This window comes from Chelon labrosus (assembly GCF_963514085.1).
Source record: "Chelon labrosus genome assembly, chromosome: 24".
In the NCBI taxonomy this organism is placed as follows: Eukaryota; Metazoa; Chordata; class Actinopteri; order Mugiliformes; family Mugilidae; genus Chelon; species Chelon labrosus.
Genome location: NC_140357.1, coordinates 9,828,667 through 9,856,341, shown reverse-complemented (window position 1 = coordinate 9,856,341; position 27,675 = coordinate 9,828,667). Strand labels below are relative to the sequence as shown.

General features: G+C 45.6%; 2 protein-coding genes across 2 annotated transcripts in view; one reads left to right on the top strand and one right to left on the bottom strand.

The window, feature by feature from the left end:
- Positions 1-10,666, bottom strand: part of LOC311509077 (FERM, ARHGEF and pleckstrin domain-containing protein 1-like) — a 40,913-nt gene extending 30,247 nt beyond the window's left edge. Inside the window, exons 1-2 of the mRNA XM_084574125.1 lie at positions 10,448-10,666; positions 5,923-6,143 (exon numbers count right to left, since the gene is read on the bottom strand). Coding sequence (XP_084430251.1) covers positions 5,923-6,096 — 174 coding nt within the window. The 5' untranslated portion in view covers positions 6,097-6,143; positions 10,448-10,666. The remainder of the gene's footprint in view (positions 1-5,922; positions 6,144-10,447) is intronic.
- Positions 10,667-11,412: 746 nt separating this feature from the next.
- Positions 11,413-26,657, top strand: LOC311509459 (N-chimaerin). Its single transcript, XM_084574680.1, has 15 exons — positions 11,413-11,461; positions 11,814-11,909; positions 13,671-13,709; positions 13,810-13,865; positions 16,537-16,568; positions 16,655-16,768; positions 18,545-18,671; positions 18,773-18,934; positions 21,686-21,763; positions 22,272-22,356; positions 22,673-22,846; positions 23,431-23,508; positions 24,408-24,545; positions 24,642-24,747; positions 24,843-26,657. Exons 2-15 carry the CDS (start codon positions 11,891-11,893, stop codon positions 25,012-25,014), a joined length of 1,380 nt encoding a protein of 459 aa, XP_084430806.1. The 5' UTR covers positions 11,413-11,461; positions 11,814-11,890; the 3' UTR covers positions 25,015-26,657.
- Positions 26,658-27,675: the final 1,018 nt, after the last annotated feature.

Genomic DNA, 27,675 nt, shown 5'->3' with positions numbered 1-27,675 from the left:
TGTGCGTTTCTCTCGCCTACTGCTGCAAGTTTTTTCCCCCCCAACACCACGTCCCTCTTTGTGTCTCTTCCACCCCCATCCTGTTCTACTTTAGAAGCAATCTCCCAGTAATCGTCTCTCCATCAACAAAGCTCATCCACTCACTAACCAGCAATCTCTCGCATGCTCAATCTCTCTCCTTCCTCGCTCGGGGGCAGATCCGTCTGCGGCCCCCGTCTTTGAACTCGGCAGGTCTAAACGCTTCCACGTGGCTCCACGTGCACAAACCCACCTTCATGGGGAAGTAACAGACGGCACGGTGCAGCAGCAGCAGCAGCAGCAGCAGAAGCACTGCACAAACTTGTTTATGTGCAGCGCTTCTGACCAAAACCAAAGCTTGGAAGAAGCAGCTGAAAGGAAAGTTAAAAGTCCCTTTCCGAGGTCTCTGACCGCAGGAATGAGAAAGTCAAATCCAACCATTACGTAATACAGTTTGAGACTCATGCACACACGCTGCATCCACATGTTTCTGCAACTTCGGGGTAACACGCACACGGAGGTCGCAGAAAGAACAGCGTCGCTGAACACAAGCTAAATGGAGAGCAGATTAGTTCTGCTTGTCGGTCAAATATTTCGTCTTTCTTTGATGCTTCGGTGTTGCATTGTGGGTCTTAAACGTGCAGATTACGAGCACGTGTGTTGTAAAATAGACCGAGGTTGAAGTCTCCTTGAAAGCAAACTGCTTTCAATATGATGTGTCTGGTGCAAAATGATCCAAAATGGTCGATGACTCGTTCTGCACTTGGGGGCGTGTGCTAATCTGCACCCAATCAAAAGATCTTCAGGCCTCTTCTTCCCCCTGCAACTCTCCAGCTGGAACACTGGAGCTGACCAATCAGAGCAGAGGGGCGTGGCCTCTTTAACTTCCTGTATTTACATGTAAATACGCTGACTCATTTAGCACCCCGCTAGCTATTTAATGGGAATTTAAAGCCACACGATGCAGTAAGAGCAATATAAAAAGACATTTACTGTAAATTAGACATGGTATTATCATCTTATTAGTAAGCTATTAAGGTTTATTTGTTGTAAGATAACATTTTTTGGATGTTTAATATGGAAAAATACCGCAATAGGCACCATAAAGTAAGGTTCATGCTTACTTTATGCCAGTATGTCTTATTTTAACCTTTAAAATAAGGGCTGATTAATAAGTTGGACAGCTAACACCATGCTAAAGTAAGAGCTTTGCTGCAGGCCGAGGAGTTTCTCCCCAATATAAACCTTCATACCGCAAGCGAAAGCAGTTAGCTAATGATATGTTTGTTGGCTTTGGGAGTAATGCTGGCGTTCAGGTATGCATGCTAGCATTTAGAGCTTACTCTAGGGCAGATAAGCAGACGTATTTGCATGTATTTGTGTTTTTGGAAGCAGGTCAATTGTTCCTCCACGTTTTCCTTCGCGACTCACAGCTGAAAGGAAGATGATGCATGGCTTGTTCATTTAACAACTAGGGGAAAAAGAACAATGCATCATTTAGCCACGCTCGTTCCTCGCTCCCATCCGCGAGACAGTCATGAAGTGGAAGATATTACATCCGCAAATCTAATTAAATATTTATTATTTAATAGGGCTGTAATTAACTGTAATCTTGCGAGTCTGTGTGACTGCAGGGCAGGTTTTAGCAGGGACGCACATGCGCTGCTTGGGCGAGCCTATAAACCCCACCACTCCACTCCACTCCGCCATCTAACACGGTTTTAATGTGGCCCCTGTGAGCCCATGCAAACGCCATCAATACAGGTTACAGAGCTGGGACTCCGGGGGCTTTAGCACACACACGGAGAGAGAGAGCGAGAGAGAGAGAGAGTGAGCGGATGGTGATGAATGAGACCTGTCAGAGTTACTGTTAGTTCTGCAGGCGCTCCAACAAAGCAGAAAGAAAGGGGGAGATTACGTGGAAGATCAGAGGAGAGAAGAGAGAGGTTCGCACGGCTAGCGTTTCGGGCCTCGCCCTGAAAAGAACCACACTTTACTGTCTTTAAACATCACCTTGGTTTTTTTTGCCCACACTCTCAAACCACTGCCAGGAGTCCCGCCTCCAGAGTATCCAGAGTATCCAGAGTATCCAAAACACACATTTTCTCATCTCTTATCACTCCCGTGCTTTTATCTCTCTCTCTCTTCTCTTTCCAGTGTGAGTTTCAGAGACGGCGTTCAAACAGGCTTCGGGGTGAAATGAAAAGAAAATGTTTAGACATATATATTTATATATATATAGTGAAACTGTCTGGTTCTTTGCATGCTAATCCACTAATGGAAGGCTGCATTAAAGCTAATTTCCTCCGCTCTTGCTGGAGCCAAATAGCCGAGTTTCTTGGAAAGAGTTTGCGCTCAAAAATGAAACGTTTTCCCAGCTTCCGTCCTCAAATCCGCTCTTTCCACGCTCCCGAGGCGGCGGGCAGAGACAAAGACCCATCCATTTCAAATGTCAACCGCTCCGCATCGACGCTAAGGGATTGAAAGAGGGCATGTGTGTGTGTGTGTGTGTGTGCCTCTGCATAATGTGGCGTGGGACTTGTGGCTCATTTATCACGGGCCTCGGGGACTTCAAGTCCATCAAATTACGCTGTCTATTAAACAGTTCTCGCACACAGAGTCTCTCAATACTCCTCTCTAGAGCTCTCCGTTTTTTCCCAAGCTCTCTTTAAGGCCACAAGATCTGCACTTCTGCAATCAGAGAGTGTCTTTTAAAGCTTTTGCGGATGTGTTGGATCGCCTTAGGGGGATTAAGGTCAAGCAAAGCGTGCTGGACGAGACAGCACAGGAAAAAAATATCCAGACGCCATCGATCGGCAGATGAAAAGAGAAGCAAGCTCTGCATTTAAGTCATCTCGGAGATGGGCTAAACGGGACGCGACAGCGAATGTGGCTCTGCATGTGCAGGTCTCAACCACTTAAAGCATGACAATGGCCTCGTTCGGAGCAGCGGGGTTTCCAGGCGAGGTCGCGCTGCTCTCCAGGGAGGCAGGAGGCCCCCCGGATTCGTCCAGTTTCTCGCATCCAAACAGGTAGAAGCCACTCAAAGCGAATGAATAACATAAACCGCTCGTTATAAAGCATGCATGCAAATACACACACACACACACACACGCCCACATCACATCCTGCTCACTTTCAATTATTTACAAGTAGGGAGTGAGCGGCGGAGGCGGCGTTCTGCTCTCACTGATCTACCTCCAGTCCACATTAATAATGAAGCCTGAAAGTGCGCGCGTGTGCGGTCGCTAATGCACTGTGTGCACAATGTCATGTCTGGATGTTTTATTAATGTCATGTACTCGAAAGGGAAGGAGACAACGGCAGCGACTGACAAACAAATGCTTCTCGATATGCAGAAGACGAATAGTTTATTTATTTCGTTCAGTGAAGTGGTTTTAATGCCGTTCAAAACATCTGCAAAGACTCATGGGAGTCCCCGACTGAAGGCCAGCTGATTTCACCGGAAACGTCTGGAAGGACAAAGACTTCTGAGAGAGAGGTGAACGCCAACCACCTGGATCTCATAACGTTTCCGAGGGCGCAACCTTTTTATTTAATCAAGAATTAAATATTAAACGCCGCACATGCAATAAACCTTCCTCTGAAGTCCTAAACTAATTCAAATAATGAGCCTGTTCTTCCTGGTGTGCGGTCGCAGACTCCGACTGGAAGAGTCCCTCCATTATTGAGTGGATTTATTTAAGTGGATCCCCGTCGCTGCTCATCACCACCTCGACACGCTTCAAAATAAATCCTTTCCAAAGCGAAGCTAGTCTCAGGCCTTTACTGTTAGCAGCTAGCTAGCACGGCACAAACGTTTATGTCAAATGGAGGCGCGTTTATCGCGTTCACAAGAAGTGAATATGAATGGCGCCCCCTTGTGGCAGTAATTAATTATTAGTTCACGAGGTGTGACGTGTTTGTTGACGTTTTAAGAAATGATACAGCAATTTAGTTGTATAGAGGTTTCTTTGTTTTGTTTTGCCTCCAGCTCAAGAATGCGTGGGCGGGGCCTGATCAGGACACTGGAGCTGACCAATCAGAGCAGACGGAGCTTTTTCCAATAAGGGGAGTGGCCTCTTCAGCTTCCTGTATGTCTCACATTAAGTCATGTTTGTTGTTAGCTTACCAACTGTTAGCCTTAGCTTGCTTCTAGAAGTTTTCTAGAAGTTCAAGTTACTTTAAGGTTTGCTACATCGTTTCTGAAGGTCATTTGGAGACTTAGCACTTTTTATTAGCACATATGTAGCGTTAGCATAGACGGTCAGGCTTGGTTTGATTACTTTATACAAAAAAAAAGGCCACGGTTTGCTTATCTGAACTCAAAATAAAGTTCAGAGATCATTCACTTTCCTGTAATTGGTCATTAGATTCTTTTAAAACGTATAATAACAAAGGCGGAAATCCAAATAGCTAGCGTAGGAAGCGCTAATCAGCACAACAGGATAGCTACAGTTTGCCAGCATTGTTACTTCAAATGTGAAAATATGTGTTTTGGATCTTTAAAAAGAATATATTGCCCCTTATTCCATAGCACCTGAGGCTCTCAGATAACGGGCCGGTTAATGAGCTTCGACTTTGCCTCCGCGTAGTGAGGGGGGAAGCGGTGGCCGATCGAGCGCCGCCGTTAGCGCAAGCTGCAGGCTTTATCTCTGGATTCACACGTTAGACTACACCTACTGCACAAACACACTGGGAGGCATTGTCGCAGGGAAAGACAAATTAGGTGAGTCAAGCCTGACGCACAATGGCTCCCTTTCTTTCCCACTCGGATTTGTAATAAGCAACTGAACTGTTTCTTCCTTCAATTTGGTTCACACTTGGCTTGAAGCAAACCAACAACCACTAAACGGTGTATTAGTATTATGAGATAGCACTGCTGTTGTTGTCTTCTGCTCGACATCCAGATGTGTCCCCGCAGAGATGGACAGAGGGTAGAGGAAACACGAGCTCGGTGCTCTTGCATCAATTCGGGATGTTTTTTTGAAATATATCCAGATTTAGACGACACCGGGCCTCCGTCAAACCGTCCACTCAGCCACAGACGCATCCTCAGGCGCTAACGACCGCATGCATTCTTGGCATTCTCGCAAGGGCCAATTACGGGCCGCCTGGACCGGCAGCTCTGGAAGCTCACCAAGGCGGCTGAGACGGTGATTCATCCGGGATTCTTTCTTAATCATCATGATAAAAAAATAAAAAATCCCCCAAAATCTGAGCTGATAACGGCGAGCTAACGGCAGAATAGGGTACAAAAACAAGACATTACAGCTGGGAGCGCTTTAGATCGACAGGGAGCCTGCATTCGATGCACCCCTGACATGCTCGAGCTAACTAGCTAGAATCTGACTGGGTAAAAGGAGCATTTTTAGCAGTGTCGGTGGGCGACCTGTCAGCATTAAACCAGAAGAGAAGAGGCTGCAGAGAGCCGTTAGGCAGGATCTGTAGGAGTGGCTTGGACAAGACAGGAAGCTGGCCGCTGTCCTGCTTCCTGTGTATTTCCAGGAAGTGGACCCATCTGAGATATGGCTCAAGGTGAATGGAACATGTTGAGTCATCCCAAACACAACTAGAGATGGATTTCATTTATTTGAATGTGGCAAGAGATTGCAAAAGAAGTCAGGACCCTGAAGGCAGCGCTGTCACCACAGTGGGATCGTTTGCATGCTTACAGGTTTGAGCAGAACATCTAGGTGTGTTCAGTGACAGATATCCAACATAAGAGAACTTATTTATACGGGAACAATTAGTCCATTATTAGACTCAGATATGGATTTGTCATCATATATCTTTAAAGAACAGCTGTTCAGTGTGATCTGTGAGGTTTCTGTCCTTACAACAGACCCATAATCCAAGCGAAATTTGTGACAAAGGTCGACAAAAACCACCACAACCACTCACCGATATCTGGAAGACTTCCTGCGTGTCGTCGAGCATCTGCACCCGTATGGAGACCTGCCGCCCCGGGGTCTGGGCGGGAGGACGCAGGCCCGGCTCCAGGGTGGACACCCCGAAGCTTTCGGGGGCGCCCAGCCTCTGCCCGGCGGCGGACGGCCTGTCGGCTGGCTCGACCATGGCGACGAGACGTTACGGCGAGCTGCAGCAGGGACTTGTGTTCACGTCTGGTGGAGAAAGGGAAGAGATTCGGGGTTGCAGTTAAAGCGTTTCTAGAAAGCAGTCTGTGATTTGGGGTATTTTTGATTCTTAAATACATGGTAGGCAGCTTTAAACAAGAGGGAGCGGACATTTCTGCATCCACTTTCCTTCGTTTGAGCTGCACGTAAAGTCCGGCAGCAAAGCAGCTGAAACTGAGACGCTCCATTGACCTCCTTTAAATAAATAAAGGTTAAAAGTGAATGTAAACACACAACTTGCAGGGTTTTAGAGTTGAGCGAGAGGTTCTGTTGTGGCAATCGACGGGAAAACCCCAAGGCTTAATCAGTTTAAGAAGACTGTGACGCATCCTCCAACATTTATTTGGTTAAATTGTTCGAAAAAACCCACAAGAGCATTTGGTATGTGTCTCAGCTCGGTTGGGAAATGAGCGTGGAGTTGTCCGGATGCGCGGAGGAGCAGACAGACATGTGTCATTCTGGCGGCCTCGGCGCTCGCAGGTGGGATTCACAACGTTTCCTACGAGGCCAGTTCAGACATGAATCAAAGCTTTGGATGAGATACAATCAGAGTACACTTCAAGGCACTCCCCCGCCCCCCGCCACCCCTCCTCTCTTCATTCAAATACAAACTTTTCAGAGGCGTACCCTCCCCCTCCTCCTCCTCCTCCCTCCTCCTCCTCCATGCCACACTTGATAAACCTCAACCCCAGACAATAAATATCCCCGCCATGACATCATGGACGAGGAATGTTTGAGAAGACACTCAAGGGGGCAACGCAAGGACGAGGGGGTTACGCTCTCCTGCACGGCCTCCACGCAAAAACACACTTCTTTTTACGCGTGCATGTGATTTGCCACAAATCATTGAATCCAATAAACTCATCAGCTGGAGATTGAACCCGCCAGCGCGCGATGTTGTTCCGAGGCGTAAAAAAATCCAGGGTTGCGACGAGCCACGGTGAGAAATGTTCCCAGAAACTTCACCGGCATCCGGATAAACAGGCTGCTGTAAATATTTAGGGAGCAGTGGGCGGCGCGGCGACTTCAAAGGCGGCCCAGCTTTGAGAAAGTGCGATCCGTGCACCGCGGCTAACGCCAGGTCCGTGTCCCGGGGGCTAATACGCAAGGTCTCAATGCGGACAGTACGAGGAAGGCGTAATTCGTCGTTGGACGCGCAATGACGGGACGGTGAGGCCTCTACGGACTGGAAAAAGTCCACAAATTACAGCTGAGACAAGCGATCGAATAAGGAACATGAATTTGCACCGTGAATAAAAACATTCTGGGCAAAAGAAACGCGAGTTCGGAGCATGTTTTTGCGCATCGGGACGTAGCGACCGACCGAAAAGGCCGAGGCTACGTCCACACCGATCTCACACCGTTCTCCTGCTCCATGCGGGGACGATAACGCCGCTGGACACGTGAAATAGCCTCTGCACGTGTAGTTGCATGATAAAAATGCAAGTTGTAGCTGCAGAAAGGCTACTAGGACTAAGTTTGGCAGCTCTTCTAAGTCATGTTGAGTTAACCTCTGGCAGCCAAAGCCAACGTCTTTGTTTGCTTTCAGAGAAGTGTCACACAACCAGGAAGTGGACGTCCGTGTCTGTTTTATGGGGCCTAAAACAAGACGGGGAGTAGCACAGGTATTAGGGATTTTAGTAAAGGGGTAGTACGGTATTAGTTTGGCTGTAGTCTGGAGGTGGAGGGCCAGGGAGTAACAGGGAGTCAATGGACGCCTCAAAGCTCCAGGGGATCCGACCTCTGACTCCGGTGTGAAAGACAAATAAACGAAGTTCACACTTGTTGACACAATTACGTATTGTTTTCCTGGTAAATGCCTACCTACACAAGCCTTTTATTACTTAATCCCTCCACCTGTGTTTACAGGTCAAGTGCCTCTCCTCCCCTTCGGTGACAAAAGCTGAAACTGGAAAGCGGAGCCTTGCCAGGGAAGTGACCCGACGACGCAGGGACCTGACATTCAAGTTACTCATTACACCTGTGGGAATGTTTGTTCTCGCGCGCTTCTACTACTACTACTACTACTTCCTCCTCCCCTGCGCTGAAATGAAAGCTCACCTCCGGGGCCGGTTAATGGTCGCCCGGTATCACTCGATCTCACCTGAGTCACCGTTTTGCAAGAAAATTTCCAGAGCTCCATCGAGAAGAAGAAGAAGAAGGCCGGCTCTCTTCTTCTTCTTCCGCTGCCAGTTCCTCTAAAAAGGGTCACGCTTCAAAGGCAAACAAGCGTCGACTCAAGAACCAGTTTTATAGCTCCTCTGCCTAATCGCCGGCTAACAAACATGTGCCAATTACCCTGACAAACATCATATTCTGTTGACAGACACGGCTGATTTGTCGCCGGCGTGTCTTCATTCTTTCGGCAAGAAGAGACGTTACTGGGCACCGAAAGAAAACAAACACAACAAAGCTCCTTCTTCCACTTCCTTTAAATGAGTTTCCCCCCCCACCACCCCCGAACGTCACATGCGAAAACTTTTAACCACCAATTAAGTTTCTGGAGGAAAGAAGGAAAATAAGTCTCGTCCTCGGCGAAGGGGCTCGCTGGGAGGATTAGACATGGAGTTGCGAGAGGGGAATACAGAGCGGGCTGGTCGCAGGGGCACAAAGGAAGCTAGTGTGGGAGCTTCCAGCGGCGAGGCTTTAACTCAGAGGGACCTCTCAGGCAGCCTTTGAACTGGCGCTGGTTGAAAGTTTCCCAAGAGCCTGCGAGAGGGAAGCCAGGCCCTGGGAATCGGATGTGATGTGTCTGTGCATTCAGAGAGAACGTTTTATGCTAACGCTAAAAACACGACACTGTGCAACGTGGTGAGGTTGATTAAACAGTGACGCCATCCGGCTATCAAACAGGCCTGACAATTAAAACTTTGATAAGAAGATTATGATTAACGATGAGTCAAAAAAGAAGAAGATAAATTATTGACAGGGTAGCTACACCGCTAAGCTAACCGTGCTAGGTTTGCGGGAGTGCTTCTGGTAGACATGTCCACCCGAACCGCCCAAATAGACGGACTATTCGACCAAAACAGGTGTGGAAGCTGCTGCTCCCGTGCAGGTGTCCTGCTCTGACCGGAAGGCGAGGCTTTTGCAAAAGCTGCCTACGCGTGTAAACTGTAACACATGAGCGATCAGATAAGATATACGTGTGTTCACACGCCCTGAAACATCAATCACAACGCGATTTTTGTTGATATGAGCGAATGGGTGCAGCGTAGAATCCAGAAGCATGCAAAGTTGCCTTTGATCTTTGGGAAATACCATAAACCCGGTTGATTGAGAACCTTTACAGGCAACTTTATTGGCAACGTTGCTTCCGGCAGTGAAACACGAGGTGTTCAAATCTCAGCAACGAACGCAGACCTTGCAAGATCCGATCAATCCGCTGGCTTCCAGGCTGTGTTTCTTCTTCATGACTCACCAGCCAGACAGGTGAGATAAGGCCACCTGTGGTCTCCTGACAGATCAATGGCTCGCTTTATCAAGGTGACACTCTCCGCCGGAGCCATTAAACCCCTCTACCGCCGGTCTCTGGAGACCTGTGAGCTCGGGGGGGGGTAAGAGATTGCCAATTCTATTGTGCGGTATTGATTGGAAAATTAAATGAGGCAACAGGGGAAGTGTTGAGCACCGACGCTCGGTGCCATGTGGTGGAAGATAGGAGATAGTGGGGAGGGGGGTGGAAAAAGGAGCGTTAAATCAATGGTGGATGCATTTTTTGGGTTTGACCGGTGACATGAAACACACATAGCAGAGGCAGCACATTCGGAGCAAAGCTGGCAAGCCTCAGAATGTAGGTTAGCGGAGTAATCCTTTAGGCCAGAGCAAAGATGTCAGTAGGCTAAGACTCACAGTCAAGAGACCAGGCTGGTGTTTATATATCTGTCTATATATAAATGTGTGTGTGTGTGTGTGAGTCAGTCTGTGTTAATGTGCATGTGCTGACAAGCTGTTGCAAAGCTTGTAGATTGAAATCCGTGCACACAAAGAGAGCAGAGGCAATAAATTGTGAAATGTTAAGTTTGCTGAGTGCATTAAAAGCAGGCTCTTCTTGTTTATCATTAAGCTTAAGAGTAAAATAAGCTGGAGCTCCTAAAGCTCAGCCGATTAGGAAAACGAACAGGCTGCCTGGAAGCTTTGAAGATACCGAGACCGTGGAGCAAATCTAAAGAGAGCAATATCTTGATGCAACAAAAGTGCGAAAAATCTCAATCTGAGCTTGCATTATTACACGGAAACCGGAGAGGCAACGTGTAACCTCGCTTTATAATCCGGATAGCACGGTTTCTTACCCCCCTCCTCTTCTCTCTCTCTTCCTCCGGGATCCACAGTCGTTTCGGGTAAATCCGCACGCACGGCGCTAAGTTTGGGTTGGATCGTCCTCTTCGCTTCGCTTCCCCCGAACCGCTCCCCTCTCAGGTGGGACGTGGTTCCTGCTCGGGAGCCATCGAGACGAATGTGGCGAGTCGTCGTCGCCGCCGCCGCCGCGCAGGGAAGCTTTTTTTTTTTCTTTTTTTTTTTTCCACTGGAACAATAAAGAGAAGCACACACACAGACACACACACACGCAGAAACCACACCGCCTCCAGCGCTGCGCACCCCGGCACCGGCGCACTATCCGGGTAGAGAGAAAGTGCAACGTGGTGCGGCTCAACAGCGACACCCCATGGCGGTTTGGGGGAATTGCACTTTAATCCGTCACTCAATACTTGTAGCTTTTTCCTGAAGTTACGTCAGTTTCTATTGATATATATTTTTTTAGTAAGTAAAATGTATTTATTTAGAAAGAAAATGCCCAATCGACGATGCCGTTTGATGCACATTAAAAAAAATAAAACTAATTTTTTTGTAAGAAGAAAAACAGATGATGGCCCGTACGGGGATCGAACCCGCGACCTTGGCGTTATTAGCACCACGCTCTAACCAACTGAGCTAACCGGCCACGAGCACAAACCTGCAAACATCGTGTCTTACACTTCCTATTACGTGTAGCATATTAGCTTCATGCTCGCTATGGAAATGCGTTAGCGAGCTAGTCGGAGATCGGGTTAGTTAACGAAAAACTAAATTGACTTATGTTCATACGCTTTGGCTGTTACAATACCAGAACACATTACACTTCATACTGAGTTGATATATTATGTTAAACATAAACTTTAAGCCCGGAAAGACGACGTCTCCTTTAGCCGCGAAGTAGCATCAGTAAGATCTGTTGCCATAGTTACTCTGGACAGAGAGAAAGAGAGAGAGAGGGCGAGACTGGCCACGTGACCCAGCAAAGATGGCGACCATAATGTAGAATGGATGTGAGTACTACGTTTTATTAGCTAACCTTTAGACCACATAAATCAGCCTATAGTTTCACATTGCTGTGAGGCGTGGTGGGCGAACTTTCGCCGTATTGCAAAGCGAAGGTTTTCTTTATAATATGCCGTAAAGAAAACAGGGATCGGTTCCGTTTTATCCTCGGATAAAGCTGCTAACTAAAGTAACGCTAACGCTAGCTCTCCTGTAGTCTTGATCAGTTATTGTTTATCGTTACTCAGCTGTTATCACTTTCAGTCGCCGGCTTTCTCGGTGCAGACGTCGGTGGCAAACTTTCACCTAATTCTTCTTTATTTTTATTTTTTATTTCCTCAGCTTTTTTTTTTTTTTCAGGTTTTACACTGAGTGGATCCGTTTGGCTGGAAATTTGGATCTGCTGGTTGATTGTTTCATCAAATCTGGGAATCAAGATGGCCCTAAATGTGTTTGGTAAGCAGCATCAGACCTCAGAAGATGGACATTGTAGTTTTATATGAGTGTGTAAATGCTAAACGTGTGCATTTTGTTTGATTGTGGACATTTCCTGTTAACATATTTTGACAAAACTGGTGCAGCAGCGGTGGCTAAAGTCATTTAATTCTGCAGAAACATTCATATATTTAGATGTGATTAAGAATATAGCACCAATGCTCCACTGCATTTCATTTCCTGCTTGAGCTGGATATGCAAAATGCACTTTTAAATATCATAAAATACAAAGCGTGCAAGAAGAATGCACCTATGCAAACTATTATTACATTTTTATATAGTTATTGCTGATTTATTGATGCATAAGAAGCATTTTACAGATGCATCGCTGCAAAATGAAGGTTAAAAGGGTAAAATGACCTTTCCAGAGATGTTTTTCATCATAATCCTAAAAGGTTGGGATCTAATATAAGATTACCACGTGCATTTTGATGTATAATCTTCAAAAAATTAAGTGTTTCTTGTTTAGATGCATTATTTCTGCACGTTGGTTTTAATGGAAAACTTTAATCTGCAAGTTAACTAGTAAAAAAATGAGGTTGCAGCCTTATAAAGCCTTATAAAGCCTTATAAAAAACAGGCAACACAGTTATTCTTGCAGGACTTGAGTGCAAGCGCTGGAGTTTGGGACGCTGTGAGCGAGCACTGCGAATGTTATGTCTGGTTTGGTTGTTAGTTTGTCTAACCGTGCAGCCGAGTCTCCTTGAGAAAGCAGGGAGAGACGCTTGCCCCGGGGAGGGTTTGGAGTTATTTTGAAGACAGGATACGGGGACGACGAGTGTCCAATAGATAAGGCTGGTGGAGCTCACATAGACAGGAAACGTGGCTGTCAGCTTTACACATGCAGAGAAGATGGAAGTGTTTCTTAATCTGCAAGATGCTGAACAAGGGATATTAACGTCCATATAATAATTCTGTGTATTATTAGTGAAGCCCTCAAATAAGGCATCCAGGGCTGAATATGTATGATTTTTATTATTGTTTTGAATGCAGCCGTTCTTTCAGAGTTCAGCCAAACTCCAACTGAGTGCCTCAGGCTGAAAAAATGTTCCGCTAATATTAATGTTTGTGCTTTTTTACGGTCTGCTGCAGCCGAACAAACAACGAGGAAACGCAGCTATAATGTTGATATCCATCTACAATTAATTAATTCCATACGGGTAGACCCGGGGGTGGGGGGTGGGGGGGTACGGTGACAGCTTGTCGGCGTAAGAAAGATAAACATTGCACGGCTCATTTCTGCAGCGCTACATAAATTAATTTCTCAGCGCTTTTTGTGCACGGCGGAGTGGATTTATCTGTTGAGCCATTTAGTCACCATTTATGCTGTTGTGGAAAAGGCATCCGTCAGTCTGAAACCCCAAAGTAATTGCACACAAACACAAGGAAAGAAGAAAGTCGACTCCATGTGTCATGTTAAACTGTTCACACGGTATTAAAACTGCTTCAACACACTTTTAAATACTGGTTCGGCTTTTGAACGCATTTCAAAAGGTCCGATTTTGTTTGTACACTAAGCTGCCCCTCATTTAGACATTATCTTCTGTTAAACTGGTTTAACACCAGAGAGAAGATGAAACGACTGCACCCTAATCCGGTTTTATCTGGCCGATGGACTCCAGCCAAAATTAAGACAAAGAGCTGGCAGAGTAGTGTGGCGTTTTCTCCACATGGTGGCACTGTTCAGCTGTTTTTAAAAAATATATATATTTCTGTCCTCAGATCATGATGAATACAGGCCGCCAGTGTGGAAATCCTACTGTAAGTATCAATAAAACATAACACACGTCAAATTATATGATAATAAATGTTTGCCTCTTCTTCTACAAGTGACTTGCGTCATGTTTTTTTTCCGTCACAGTGTACCAGCTTCAGCAGGAGGCGCCTCACCCACGCAGAGTCACCTGCACCTGTGAGGTGAGTACGCGCTTCCTGACCGTCCGTCACCCGGGACGGTTTTAATCGGCCTGTCTTTTCTCGGGATATTTCAGTTTTGATCCGCGTCACGCTGCAGTGATTAATAGAGCTGTTTCCGCCCGAAGTGCCCAGAACTTTTAGACCAAGAAGCTTTAATTAAGGAGCTAAAAGTTTCCTTCAGGCGCTCGGAAGATCCACAGAAGTTCGGTAAATTAGTCAGAAGATGCTAATTTTATGCGCGATTATACAACAGCCTGCTTAACTGCCTGCGGTGGAAGCACACTTAATTCACTGGAGGTTCCTGAAAGGCCTAGCCTCCAGGAGGTTTCTAAGGTTCCTAGTCCCTAGGAGGTTTCTAAGGTTCCTAGTCCCTAGGAGGTTTCTAAGGTTTCTAGTCCCTAGGAGGTTTTTAAGGTTCCTAGTCCCGAGGAGGTTTCTAAGGTTCCTGGTCCCTTGGAGGTTTCTAAGGTTCCTGGTCCCTTGCAGGTTTCTAAGGTTCCTGGTCTCTTGCAGGTTTCTAAGGTTCCTAGTCTCTAGGAGGTTTCTAAGTTTCCTGGTCCCTATGAAGTGTCTACTGCTCCTAGTCCCTAGGGGGTGCCTAAGGTTCCTGGTCCCTATGAGGTGTTAAGGTTCCTAGTCCCAAGGAGGTTTCTAGGGTCCCTAGTCCCTAGGAGGTGTCTAAGGTTTCTAGTCCCTTTGAGGTTTCTAAGGTTTGCTAGTCCCAAGGAGGTTTCTAGGGTCCCTAGTCCCTGGGAGGTGTCTAAGGTTTCTTTGAGGTTTCTAAGGTCCCTAGTCCATTGGAGGTTTCTATGGTTTTTAGTCTCTGGGATGTTTCTAAGTTTTCTGGTCCCTATGAGGTGTCTAAGGTTTCTAGTCCTTTGGAAGTTTCTACTGTCCCTAGTCCATTGGAGGTTTCTATGGCTTCTAGTCTCTAGGAGGTTTCTAAGGTTTCTGGTCCCTATGAGATGTTAAGGTTCCTAGTTCCAAGGAGGTTTCTCAGGGTTAGAGTCCCTTGGAGGTTTCTTAGGTTCCTGGTTCCTAGTCCGAAGGCGGTTTCTAAGGTTCCTAGTCGCTGCACATGCCCATTTTAATACATTATTATAATTATTTGGTATTTGCAAAGTCATTTATGGCAAACACAGAGGGATAAACAGGAATTGTCTATGACTGCTACATGTTTCCTTTGAATTAAACCAAAAACACGCTAACGTTACATTAGCATCACATGGACAGCAGTCTCTTTTCTTGGCTTCAACAACAGAAACACATGTGGTATGGATCAGGGGCTGTAGCAACTTCATTTCCACCTCCTCAGGGACTACATCTGCTGACGGGGCTCATAGGACGCCTGATTACTTTTGTAGTTCTCCGCTCCTTTGTTTTCGGTGGGGGCATCCGTTAAGCTGACTACGGTCTTAAAATCTAAAGTGACACTGGTGCAATTAAGAGTCGCAGCCGAGCGTGCGCAGGTGTTACGGCATGTGCACTAAACGGCACGCACCAGCAATCCTGGACCACCCCCCCCCCCACCAGATGTGTGTTTGCACAGAGTTGTGGGGGATCCGAGGGGGATTAAAGTCTGGTGTCTGGTGTTTGATGCCAAATGCTGTTGGGTTTGATGCCCTTGGTCTGGGAGAGTCGGTGCTGACCCAGTTACAGTGCCCAGACTTGCAGACAGACTGAGCAGAGGAGCACCCCCTCAATCCACCCTGCTACCAGCGGCCCCATGCTGTCTGCTGGGACTTCGGCCATATGCGGTTTAATGATGCACCAATGACCACTTATCTGTGGCTGGTACTTTTTAATTTGTGGCATGTAAGGGTGGCACGAAGGAGACGAGAGAGAGAGAGGCAGCTTATTGATTAATTAGTCCACAGAAATTAAATTAGCAACGGTTTCAGTAGCACTTCCCAAAAGGAAGAGGTTTCTTAGGTTGTTTTGCACTAATAATCCTCCTCTAATAGGTCGCCTTTTATTCCCCTGTGAGTCGGCGAGCTTCTTTGACTGAGAGCGCCAAGTTAAATGTTGTTTTTCCTCTGCTACCGGTGCCTAACATAAAAAAGGAAGTGTATTTCCCTGATTTAACATCCTAAAAATGGGATATATTCTCACAGGCTCATTCAGAAACAGTTCTTTCCCTCTCATTCAGCGCTGTGTAATGTGCACTCAAGGATGTCTATTGAGCTTTAGTAATGGGTTTTTAGTCTGGCTGCTCGCTGTGGGGCCTCGGGGCCGTTTTGGTAAGCGTCCAGAGGTGCACGTGCACGTCTGACAACTGCACACCTCCACTCTGCCTCTGCCTCTCTCAGTTTACCCTCTCTACCATATTGCACTGCAACAATTTTTTAGCTTCTCGACGAGACCTTGTAGTGTTTGCAAACACCTGCCCGCGTCCGAATTAACATTCACCGCCGTTCGTCGGGTTGATTTATTGGCTCGGCAGCAGTTTAGCCGTTTAACACAATGTTCTGCCGCTTTTTTTTTTTTTATCTGACTCGTGCAATATTCTCCTCGCCCACACACTCACGCACTCGCTGGGTTGAAAACAAGGTCTACAGATGAAAGTCTGTAAACATGGATTTAGCAAGCCTCAACTTTACCTTTCGTTTTGAAGTGCGAATAAAAGACATATTTTGTGAATCTGTGTCTGCCTTTTCTTTTCCCCCCGCAGGTGGACAACCGACCTAAATACTACGGGAGAGAGTAAGTTCTCTGTTCGTGAATTCGTTTCAAATCGACTGAAACATTTCGATTTTTTTTCTGACTTCAAATGTTAATTCTTTATCCAGGTACCATGGGATGATCTCGAGAGAAGATGCCGACCAGCTACTGAGCCAGGCCGAAGGCAGCTACCTCATCAGAGAGAGTCAGAGACAGCCGGGCACGTACACGCTGGCTTTAAGGTATGTTTTTGAGTGTTGAGGTAACCTGGGGAGACGTTTAAGACAAAATGAACCACTACCAGTAGCCGTTGAGTTGAGAGATTGACAGAAAAACAACTTTAAAGGACGAACGGAGTCTGAAATGCACCCAATAATTAAATCCAAACTGCTGGGAAAAGTTCCGTTGTTTTGTGTAATTTGTAGTCCTTCGGGAGATATTTAGATCTGCGTATATCCATATAGTGGGAGTGAATGGGGCACCGAAACGCAGCCTCTAAATTAGACATTATCTGCCGCGAAACTCTTTCATTTCACCTGCTATGGTTTGTCCACAACCTCAAAATCGGAAAAATATTCAGCCATGTTGCAAAAAAGTAGCACTAGCAAAGTACAGGTAAAGAAGCCGACCGTCGCTGGTGCGCGTGGCGCTCAGAGATGGCATCATCCGGGGTCTGTAAGTCAATCTACAGACCCCGGATGATGTCTCCAGACCCAACGGGGAATAGCGCTAGCGTAGGATAACAAAATATTGGTGAAATGAACGAGTTTCTCTGCAGATAATGCGTTATTTAGAGGCTGCGTTTCGGTGCCCCATTCACTCCCACTATACGGATATACGCAGATCTAAATATCTCCCAAAGGAATACAAATTACACAAAAGTTATATGGGTGAGTAAACGATCGTATTTTATGCCAGAAATAAGGTCCAGGTTGTAAAAAAACAGTAGTTCCCCTTTAAGGAAACTTGCTAGCTGTGTGCACAGGTGTCGTGAGGTGTGAGGCGGTTTATCCCTTTCAGCGAAGGCGCCGGCCGAACTTTAAGCAGCTCAGGGGAGCTCATCCCTGAACTCACATGCTTCCTCACACCAAGCCTTGTGAAAGTATGAGTGGGAAGGTTGTGAATGTCTTGTGCAAAGGCATTTTGGTCGCTCAGAGGACTGGTAGCATTAAGTTTCTTGCAGTTTTCTACAGTAGTAGTATTAGTGGAGACCAGACTCCAATAAATTGCAATATTTAGCGCTAGAATGATAAAATCAGTTGCTTTTTTAAACCTCTAGGTGGCGCTTATTCTGGTGAGGACGCTGCACAAAGATCAGAAGAAGAAATCAGAAAGATATTGTCCGCGTTTAATTCAAATGTTTGGACTTGAATTGGATTTTATTTAGTGACTTTAGTTGAAAAAGGGAAATAAATTGCAATATAGGAGCCTTCCCTGCTCCACACATTTCACTTTTTTTATTGTCTGTCAGTCCGACTCCTTTGCGAGCCATCATTTTTCTCAGAGTAGGTGTCACACTTTTTAAAAACGGGTGCACGGCTCAGTTTGAATTTGGGTTTTGGGTCAGCTCGGTTCTATTCATAGCCGTTCGTGACGCCTCTTCCACCTGCACAACTTTCCCTCTGTGTCGCTGTCACTACCCTGTCCCCGTGGTTATAATTACCTACCATAAATAAACCGAGAGTCCCAGTCTGCGTGGCAGAAAAAGGAAAGGTTGGATTTTGGGTTAATGATCTTTAAGTATGCTGGTTTTGTCTTGCGGTGGTTTCTGTGTGGGGCGCTGAGAAGCAGATAGCCCACGTTGGCCCAGTTCAGTCTGTCTATCACGTCTCCGCCATTTTGTGCCATTTTTCTTATACGTTTGTTTGATTTTTGCCTTAGAGCTTCATTTTTTGGATCCAGACTGTTTAGTTTGACTTCATTTTGTTCATATTTATGTGACTTTATCGATCAGAAAGCGAACGCGAAAAAGCTAAATCGGATTTTCTGCATCTTCTTCTTCCTCAAACGCGTCCTAGGTTTGGGAACCAGACGAGAAACTTCCGCCTCTATCATGACGGGAAGCACTTTGTCGGAGAGAAAAGGTTCGAGTCCATCCACGACCTGGTCACAGACGGCCTCATCACGCTCTACATCGAGACAAAGGTGCGTCTTTGGCCTTTTAACCCGTCTTCTAGCAGCAAAACTCTCCTGGAAACGTAGAATGCCGACTAACATATTCACGTCGACCCTTTCTTCCGTTCCAGGCGGCGGAGTACATCGCTAAGATGACCATAAACCCGATCTACGAGCACGTGGGCTACACCACTCTGAACCAGGAGCCCACCCTCAAGAAGCACCTGCCGCTCAGCCCGGAACTGCCCGATGGACCGACGCCGGCCAAAGACGAATGCAACTCGGAGGAGAGGGTGAGGACACGTTTTCTTTTTTGATCGTGTAAATGGTGTCGACACTCCTCTAGTAGTGAACGTACGTATGTTTCTGGCAAACTGACCTAAAGCCTTGTTTGGTTGTTTAAGGGGTTTAGTTTGAATAAGATATTGAGTTTTTGGCTTCAGACCAGAGAGAATATTCCTGGTAGGAGTAGTTTAATATTAGCACCTAGCTGACTCTGATTGGCCGATCAGCTCAGGTGGCTAGTGCGCAGGAAGAAGAAAAAGGAAGAAAAACATTAAAATACTCAAATATTTTCACAATAACACGATCACAGTAGACACGCTAGAACGTTTTGTTGCTCCTCCTAGCCTCCTAGCTAATAGTAGCTCTTCTTGACTACTGCCACCTGCTGGTCTGGAGAGTTATAGCAGAAGCTGAATTGGTTGTTGGGTCCAGCAGCAACGTTGGACTCAAGTGCAACTCATGGGACGTGAGGCAATGTCTCAACAGGCATTGCCGGTAGTTCTTTTAGCCTTTATTAAACTACTATCAGTCAGTCGGTGCTAAATCTCCGTTAATACACAAATTAAGGTTAGAAAGATTGAAGTACCGTCGAGAGGAGTCTGAGGTTTTTAAGCTGAAATGATTCAGAAGAGGAGAGAGAGACGAGGACGTTAGATAACATGAGCACAAGATGTTACAAATGAATGTTTGAGTTGATCGGAGGGAGGAAGTTAAATCCACGAAATAACTTGTAAATGAATGGAGCAGTGGTTTATAGAGCATGGAAAGTGAAGGGTTAAGGAGCCCTGGAGATAAATCAAATAAGGCTAAAGGTGAGGAAAAGTGCTGTAAATGCAGCAATAGGATGAAGAACATGGTGAAAGGAGGAGGAGGAGGAGGAGGAGGAGGATGGATGCAGAGCAGCGATGGCCTGCAGCCAAGGGCTCTGCAGTAAAAATTACATAACAGCGGTTCGCCCGCAGAAACCTGCGATCTCTCCCCCAAAAAGCCGTCCCAACTTCCAAAGTGTTTAGGAGTTTGTTGTCGGCTCATTAATTTCCACCCGGCTGGGAAGTAATTAAGAGTTTCGTTCCAGAGGTTTCTGTCTTGACGCCGCTCCGATGCTAATTTGAGTTCTGCAGCTGCAACGCTTGGGGGGGCATGCACGCAGCGGCAATGCGCCCGGAGGCCTCGTATGACCCGCAACACCTACGCTGCACCTCATACATCACTGTCCGTGTGTGTGGGATGGGGGGCGAGGGGAGGGGGGGGGGGGTCCCGTGTACGCTTTCATAATTGATTTGCAGACAAAGCAGTGCGGCTGTGACATTGAGACCCGGGGTGGCTCTCTGCAGGGGACGCACGGGGACACGCACGCGGCCCGATCAGCTTTTTATTAGGGGTTAAACGCAGTTTTATTACGGCCGTGGGCGTGTGTTTGAAACGTCCCTTATTAAATATTCATTTTTACGGCCTTCTCATTAGATTGAATTTACAGGAATTTACATTATTGTGTGAATATTTCATGAGGCCACTCGCCGTTAGTCGTTAAATATCCGTTCTCAGTCGTGCATGTTCACTTTTAAGCTGAGGATTTTTTGGTCAAAGAGTCGCAAAACAAGACTGCTGCAAGATTTCTTTGTCTTCAGCTTCAACGTGCTTGTACGTCTCCTCTAGAGCGGCATGTTTTTTGTTTGTTCGCGGTGAGAAATGAGCCAAAAAAACGTCAAAAGGTTCCTTTTGAAGTTCTTATTTAATGCTGCTCATATGATCTGAGGTAATGGATTGAATTAGGAAGCGTCTGAGGACATTGGGTTGTGTACAGAAGCTGCAGGTGCAAAAAAAAATAAAAAATGTGAAGGAGCTCATTCTTTCTCTCCCGGGACGTTGGAGGTGGCAGAATCGGTGACGAACAACAGGCAATCGCCGCACCCCGATTGGCTCCTTCTCCTCTCGTTGTGACCTGTTAAATTCACCCATTACTGCGCCGTAGCTCCCCCTCCTCCTCCTCCTCCTCTTCCTCTTCTCCTCCTCTCTCTACCTCCCTCCTCCGCTAGTGAGTGTTTAGAGGATTAACGCGCACACACTCCGAGCCATGTGGGCTGAAGAGGCGCTCACCTACACGAGACCGAGACCGAGGGATTCTTCTTCTGTCGCAGACACGTCGCTCCGGTGCCGAGGATTTTACATCTGTCGGGGGAAGTTTTGAATCTCGAGGCACGATTTATTCATCGTCGGCTTTTGTTTTGTTTTGTTTTTTGTTATGAACTGGAATTGCAGCATGCAGCCCCCATCAGTATGCAGCGCTGATCTGATTGGCTGATCTCCGTGGTGCTTAAACAGCAGGATTGGTCCTCGGGTTGGGATGTTGTTGTTGTTTTCAGATGGAGCTTTGATTTTTTTTTTTAGTTACTTTACCTTCCGTCCTCTGATTGGCTCTGTGTTTATTAGAGATATTTAGATTTTCTTTCATCCATTCATTCATTTTATTTAAAGTACAAACTCCCAGAATGCCGAGCCGAGAGTCGTACGCCGTCAGAAGGCGCAAAAAGCAGTCGCGCCGGCGAGCCGAGAAGGAGGCGTCCCAGAAGGGGTCTCTGTTCACCGCCGCCCTCGGCTTGAACGTGAGCGCCGGCTCGATCCCGTCCCTGCCGGTGGCTTCCGCCGGCTCCTCGGACCCGGGCTCGGGCTCGGGCTCTTGCTTCAGGCGAGCCCCTTCCAAGCCCGCCTCCCCTGCTTCCACCTTCTGGCAACCAATCCGATCTTTTGCCCTTTCGCAGCTCACGTCCCTGGTGCGGCGGGCCACCCTGAGGGAGAGCGACCTGGCGCCCAAGTACGAGAAGGTCCACAACTTCAAGGTGAGACGCTCTTTCGCTCCTTCAATCCTGTTTGCTGTACGTGCGTGCCGCTAGAGTTGCTGATTCAGCTCCTGGGGTCTTATTGGAAATTCACCTCAGAGAGCGTCAGGATTAGGGAAACGCACACACATCTTCAGCCTTTGTTTTCGACTTATTCAGTCTACAAGTAGCCATTAGCGAGGAGCGCAAAGGTCACCGCCGCCGTCTCCCGAGCTCCTATTTGCATTTCATTACACCGAGCCAATTTGCGCAAATAAATGAGGAGATTAAAATTCTGTTCCTCTTATTGCTCCTTCAGCACTCCTATTGTGCCTCGGTCATTCTTTTGTCAGAGCCCGTCAGGCTGTAATAATAATAAAAAAAAAAAGATTACTGCTGGTGTTCAGGCATCACTTGACCCAGACCAAGTCGACGGGAATCCTTTCAAATATAGTTTTGACACGTTAACACGCATTTTTTTTGTTAAATTTGTATTTTAAAAAGTCATTTCTTAACTTTGTCTCCTCAGGTTCATACGTTCAGGGGCCCCCACTGGTGCGAGTACTGTGCCAACTTCATGTGGGGCCTCATCGCTCAGGGAGTCAAGTGTGCAGGTAATACTCGCCGCCGGGAATCTCCGTTAAAAAGGGATTCATTCGCCTCTGATGCATGAAGAGCTTCTACCTCCTCTGTCTTACGGTGACTCAGAACCGGGACAGCAGGCTAAAGTTAGTCACCGCTTGACTCATCGGCGGTGTTTCGTGGATTTTTTAAATGTTAGGAGACCGGTGCCAGAGAACACGCTGTCAGTGCGATCGCCGCATCAGAGCGTGGGCGATGACGCCGCCTACGCTTAAAAGCGACTTTTCAAACTTGTCAAAACATTCCCAAAAGAGTCAGTTTTTAAAAATCTGCGTTCTTCTCCGTCAGATTGCGGCTTGAACGTCCACAAGCAGTGCTCCAAAGTGGTGCCCAACGACTGCCAGCCCGACCTCCGGCACGTCAAGAAGGTGTACAGCTGCGACCTGACCACGCTGGTGAAAGCCCACAACGCCAAGAGGCCCATGGTGGTCGACATGTGCATACAGGAGATCGAGGCTAGAGGTGAGAGAGGAGGCGCGGGTCGGCGGTTGTGTAACGGAAAAAAGGGGGGGGCTTTAAATAAATGTTGTTTGCCGCAAGAGATGGAGAGAGAGAAATAGAGAACGCCCACGAGGATGTGAGCGTCGGCGACCTGAAAAAGATTAAATCCATAATTGTGCGTGTTGAGTGACGGTGCTGCATTTTCCCCAGAGGACCTGAGTGGGAGACGCCACAGACAGGATTTTATTGACTCAGATTCAAGCCTCGAGTGAAACTGATATGTTTAAATCAATGAAGACACCAGACTTGAAGAGATTGAACTTGACTGGAGCAAGAGAGCCGGGTGAAATCACCCCCCCAACCCCCACTCTTTATTTCCTTTTTTGTCTATAATCAAGAAACATTATTATTGCTTTGTCTTAATAACTAGAAAGACCTAATTTAGTTTAAACATCCCACTAACACGTAATAAGAAGATAATGAGCAGATATTATCATTTGAGATGCTATTTTTGCAATTACAGGCGTTTTCCGTGATAAACATTTTGATTTTTCACTGTAGGGAAATCACAGTTGCGTTAATGACTGCTGCGTTTCACCCCCCAGGTCTTCAGTCGGAGGGTTTGTACAGAATATCGGGCTTCAGTGAGCTGATTGAAGATGTCAAGCTGGCCTTTGACAGAGGTGAGTGCTGTTCCCGAAACAATTTTCCATCCAGAATCGATGAAATCTTGCTGAGAGCTTAAGACATTCAATCCAATTAAACAGTCTCAAAGTAAAATTCTGTTTATCTCGCACTATATGTTACCGATAGACACGCATCTGGCCCGACATTGACAAAAATAATGTTTTATAGGTGTCCTTTATGGTATTTTACAGTTTTTAATTTCCTGGAAAATGATTGAAAAATGTTGATGACATCATCCTGCACTAGGGGTGTGCACAAATTTTTTGGGTGGGCGGAGCTTTAAAACACAAATATGTGAATCTTTATTTATACCGTGGTCTGACATTTATATAAAACACTGCCGTAGTTTTGCAATGTTGAAAATCTTGTAAAAAAAAAAGCGTTTAAAAAATGTTGATGACATCATCCTGCACTCAGGGGCGTGCACTAATTTTATCAGTGGGCGGAGCTTTGTAACATAAATATGTGAATCTTTATTTATGCTGTGGTTTGACATTTGTATAAAACACTTTTGTAGTTGAGCAATATTGTAAAGCTTGTAAAAAAGTGTTTAAAAAATGTTGATGACTCATCCTGCACTTGGGGGCGTGCACAAATTTTATAGGGGGCGGAGCTTTGAAGCTTTGAAACGTGTATCTGAAACAGTGCTTTATTTATGCTGTGGTTTGCCACTTGTATGAAGCGGTGTTGTAGTTGAACAGCGTCATTAAGTTCGTAAAAAAAATCTCCACGACTCACCTTGCATTTGGGGGCGTGTACTAAATGTATAGGTGGGCGGAGCCTGCTCAGGCCATTGAAACTGAATAATCAAAGCAGGGGAAGTGAATAGCGCTGGGGTTTTATAGTTAAATATTGACCCATTTGTTGGGTTTTAACCGATTTATTTCCTCCTCAGACGGAGAAAAAGCGGATATTTCCTCAAACGCTTACGAGGACATCAACATAATCACCGGAGCCCTCAAGCTCTACTTCAGAGAGCTGCCTATTCCCCTCATCACATACGATGCCTACCCACGCTTCATAGAAACCGCAAGTAAGTCTTCACGCTTCAAGTGACGCAGAAGAAGCAGTCATTAAAAGAAAGAATGATAATTGATCCAGTTTAATGTGTTTTTTTTTTCTTTTTTAGAGATTACAGATGCAGAAAAGCGACTGGAGTCCCTCCATGAGGCGTTGAAGCTGCTGCCGCCAGCTCACTGCGAGACGCTGCGATACCTCATGGCTCACCTCAAGAGGTCCGAACTCACAATTTTACATTTAAATTGTCATTTTATTCTCGCTGTTTTAAGATTAACGCGGCTTCCTTTCTTCTTTCTCCGTTGTCGCCCAGAGTGACCCAGTGCGAGAAGGAGAACCTCATGTCCAGCGAGAACTTGGGCATCGTCTTCGGCCCGACGCTGATGAGGGCCCCCGGGCTGGACGCCATGACGGCGCTCAACGACATCCGATACCAGAGACTGGTGGTGGAAGCGCTCATCACCAACGAGGACGTGTTGTTCTGAGTAGCAGGAGGGAGATCATAAAAAATAAAAATAAACTTCTACAAGAAAGTGAAGGATGCCAGACGTGACCTGACCTAAAAACAACACTACCTGTTTTTTTGTGAAGAGCTATTAAACGGAGCAATGAAGGAATTGAAGATTGGCCGGGAAGGAATTAAAGAAAAAGACTGACGCAGTGTTTCCCTACGTTTTATAGTAATTTTATTTACTAGAACACTGAGCCCTGGGATGAGAATTTACAGTAGCATTGCAGCAAGACTACTTTTTTTTTTGTCTGTGTAGAGGAAACACTGTGGAACCTGTCCTTATGTAATTCTCTTTATTAAATGGACGTCTTTTTTTATTGTTTTTTTTTCTTGGCTGAAGTTTTCTAACCTTTAGTGACACCAAAGGTTGCAGTGAAAACCAGTTTTATCGCTAATTATTTGGTGTTTATAGGTTATAAATGCTTTAAGGCGTCCATTTAATCCACAAGAGAAGAAGAAGAGGCTTCGTACAGCAACGACAGACAGCTGGATGAATGAATGGAAAAAAAAAAAAACACTCACTCATTCCTCAAAAGTGATTTGGACCTATTTTTTATTTACAGCTCCATCTATCCAGCTTTCATTTCCGCATAATTCCACAATTAACACTTTACCTTGCCTGCTATTTCTTCAGCTAGGTGACGCTTTCTCACAATAGTTCGTCAAAAGGGGGGGGGACATTTTAACGTGGCGTGTTTTTGCCATACTTACAAGCCATCCAGACGCTCATCGAATGCCTGCGAACGTGAAACTGTGCCAGAAAATACAAGATGGCAGCGTTTACCGGTGTCGTCCGGTTATCATTCTTTTTTCTTTAACCAGCAGCAGGCGATGGAGACGGCGCCGTAACTTGAAACATGAGTATGTGAAGCAGTGCTTTATGATTTATTTTTTTTTCTTTGTTTTTATGCCTTTTGTATAAAGCAGTATTGTAATTAAGCAGTGTTGTGAAGTAAATACTAACAGAAGCTCTCGCAAGGCGGCGATTCAACAAGCTTGAGATGCACCTTGCTGCTGCTTTATTTCTTTGGAGGGGATCCGCATTTGAAATTTGGCTTAAAAATATCCATTTGATGCCTTTTTAATCTTACTGTGAAACCGCGGCGAATATTAATAATAATAGTAATAAGAAGAAGAATAGTCAGGGGGGCCATCGTTTGTTCTTTTTGACCCGTTTTCCTCTTTTACGGACATTAAAAAAACGGAGAAAGTTGAGATTTTCTTGTGTATGTGCCATGGAAGCAACTCTGCTACGATTATTTTACTACTAGTGATCTAATTTGAAGGATTTTTTTTGTACTTTTTTTTGTTATTAATCTAGTGCCATTTAAAAATACGGAGGCGTAGGATGGCTTCTGCATGTACCTCCACCTCAGCTAACACACACTAAAACCCCACTTTTACTCCGCGTCTACCTCCATTTTTGTCGGGGGTGCTTAACTTGCAAAATAACGGTTGAGGTTAAACATCAGCTGATATTTGAGTGTAAATCAAATGGATAAAAGCATTTTTTTTCCTTGACTTGTCTAACCTTGTACTAACTATCATGAGACTAACCCAACTTGTGAACCTACAGTGATGTGTGACATCTGCTTTTTTTTTTTTTTTTTTTTTTTTTTTTTAGCATCATGAAATGTCTTTTTTTTTTATTATTATTATTATTCTTGTCATTGCTGTAAAGTATTTTCTATATGGTTTATGCATGGTGAAATTAAATTATTAAACATGCAGGTCTGCAGTCTGTTGTTATTACTGCCGTAAAGTAAAGAGGTAATAAAGTTTGGTTGAGAAGTCACGTTGTTGTTGTTTTTTTAATGATTTCACCTGACCAGTGCTGCGACACCACGTGATCTCGATCCGCCTCTCCGATTGGCTGCTGCTTAATTGAAGGCTCCGGGATGTCGAGAGGTCGTGTGATGTCCGGAGGTGGCGAAGAATATTTTCACGGAGATATGAGAAACGCCTGCGTTTAATCCCATGTTTTTTTTTTTAGCTCGTTAGCTACACTTATTTTCCGGAAGACGCGATAATTTTATGTTTTTCTGCAACAACGTTTCGGCGAAGATGAGACTCGGAAGATGGGCGGTTCTCCCGGCGGTTGACTTTGATGGAAGTGGTGCCGAAGTCCGTTTGGAGAAAAAAACAAAAGTCGCGAAAAGCTCCTCGAATAAATCCGTGAGTTGTTTTTAAAATAATTCCCCAGCGTTTATTAAATGTACCGTTTTCGCGATGGTTTAGAGTGTATAGCGTGCTGATTAAAGCTAATCGTTGATCGCTAGCTTATAAGCTAAAATGTTAGCTTAAGGGTCGAAATGTTAGCTTGAAGTCTCAAATGTTCGCTCACAAGCTAAAACCGGATCTGAAGTCCGGTGAACAACTAGATTGTATACCGAACATATTACTTCTTGATTTTTATATTTTATTAATATAATTATTATTATTGTTCGATCGGTTTTGTGCGGCTGAAATCCAAGTTCGAAGGCAGATGAGAAGTCTCTGCTACGCACTATATGAAGAATAAACCCCTCAGTTCTCTTGGTGTTAATAGAAATATGCATCATTGTTTAATTTTTAGGAAGCTTGATTGATTTCCAGGAAAATTAGTATAAAATGTGCGCTTTTTCTTCGATTATAT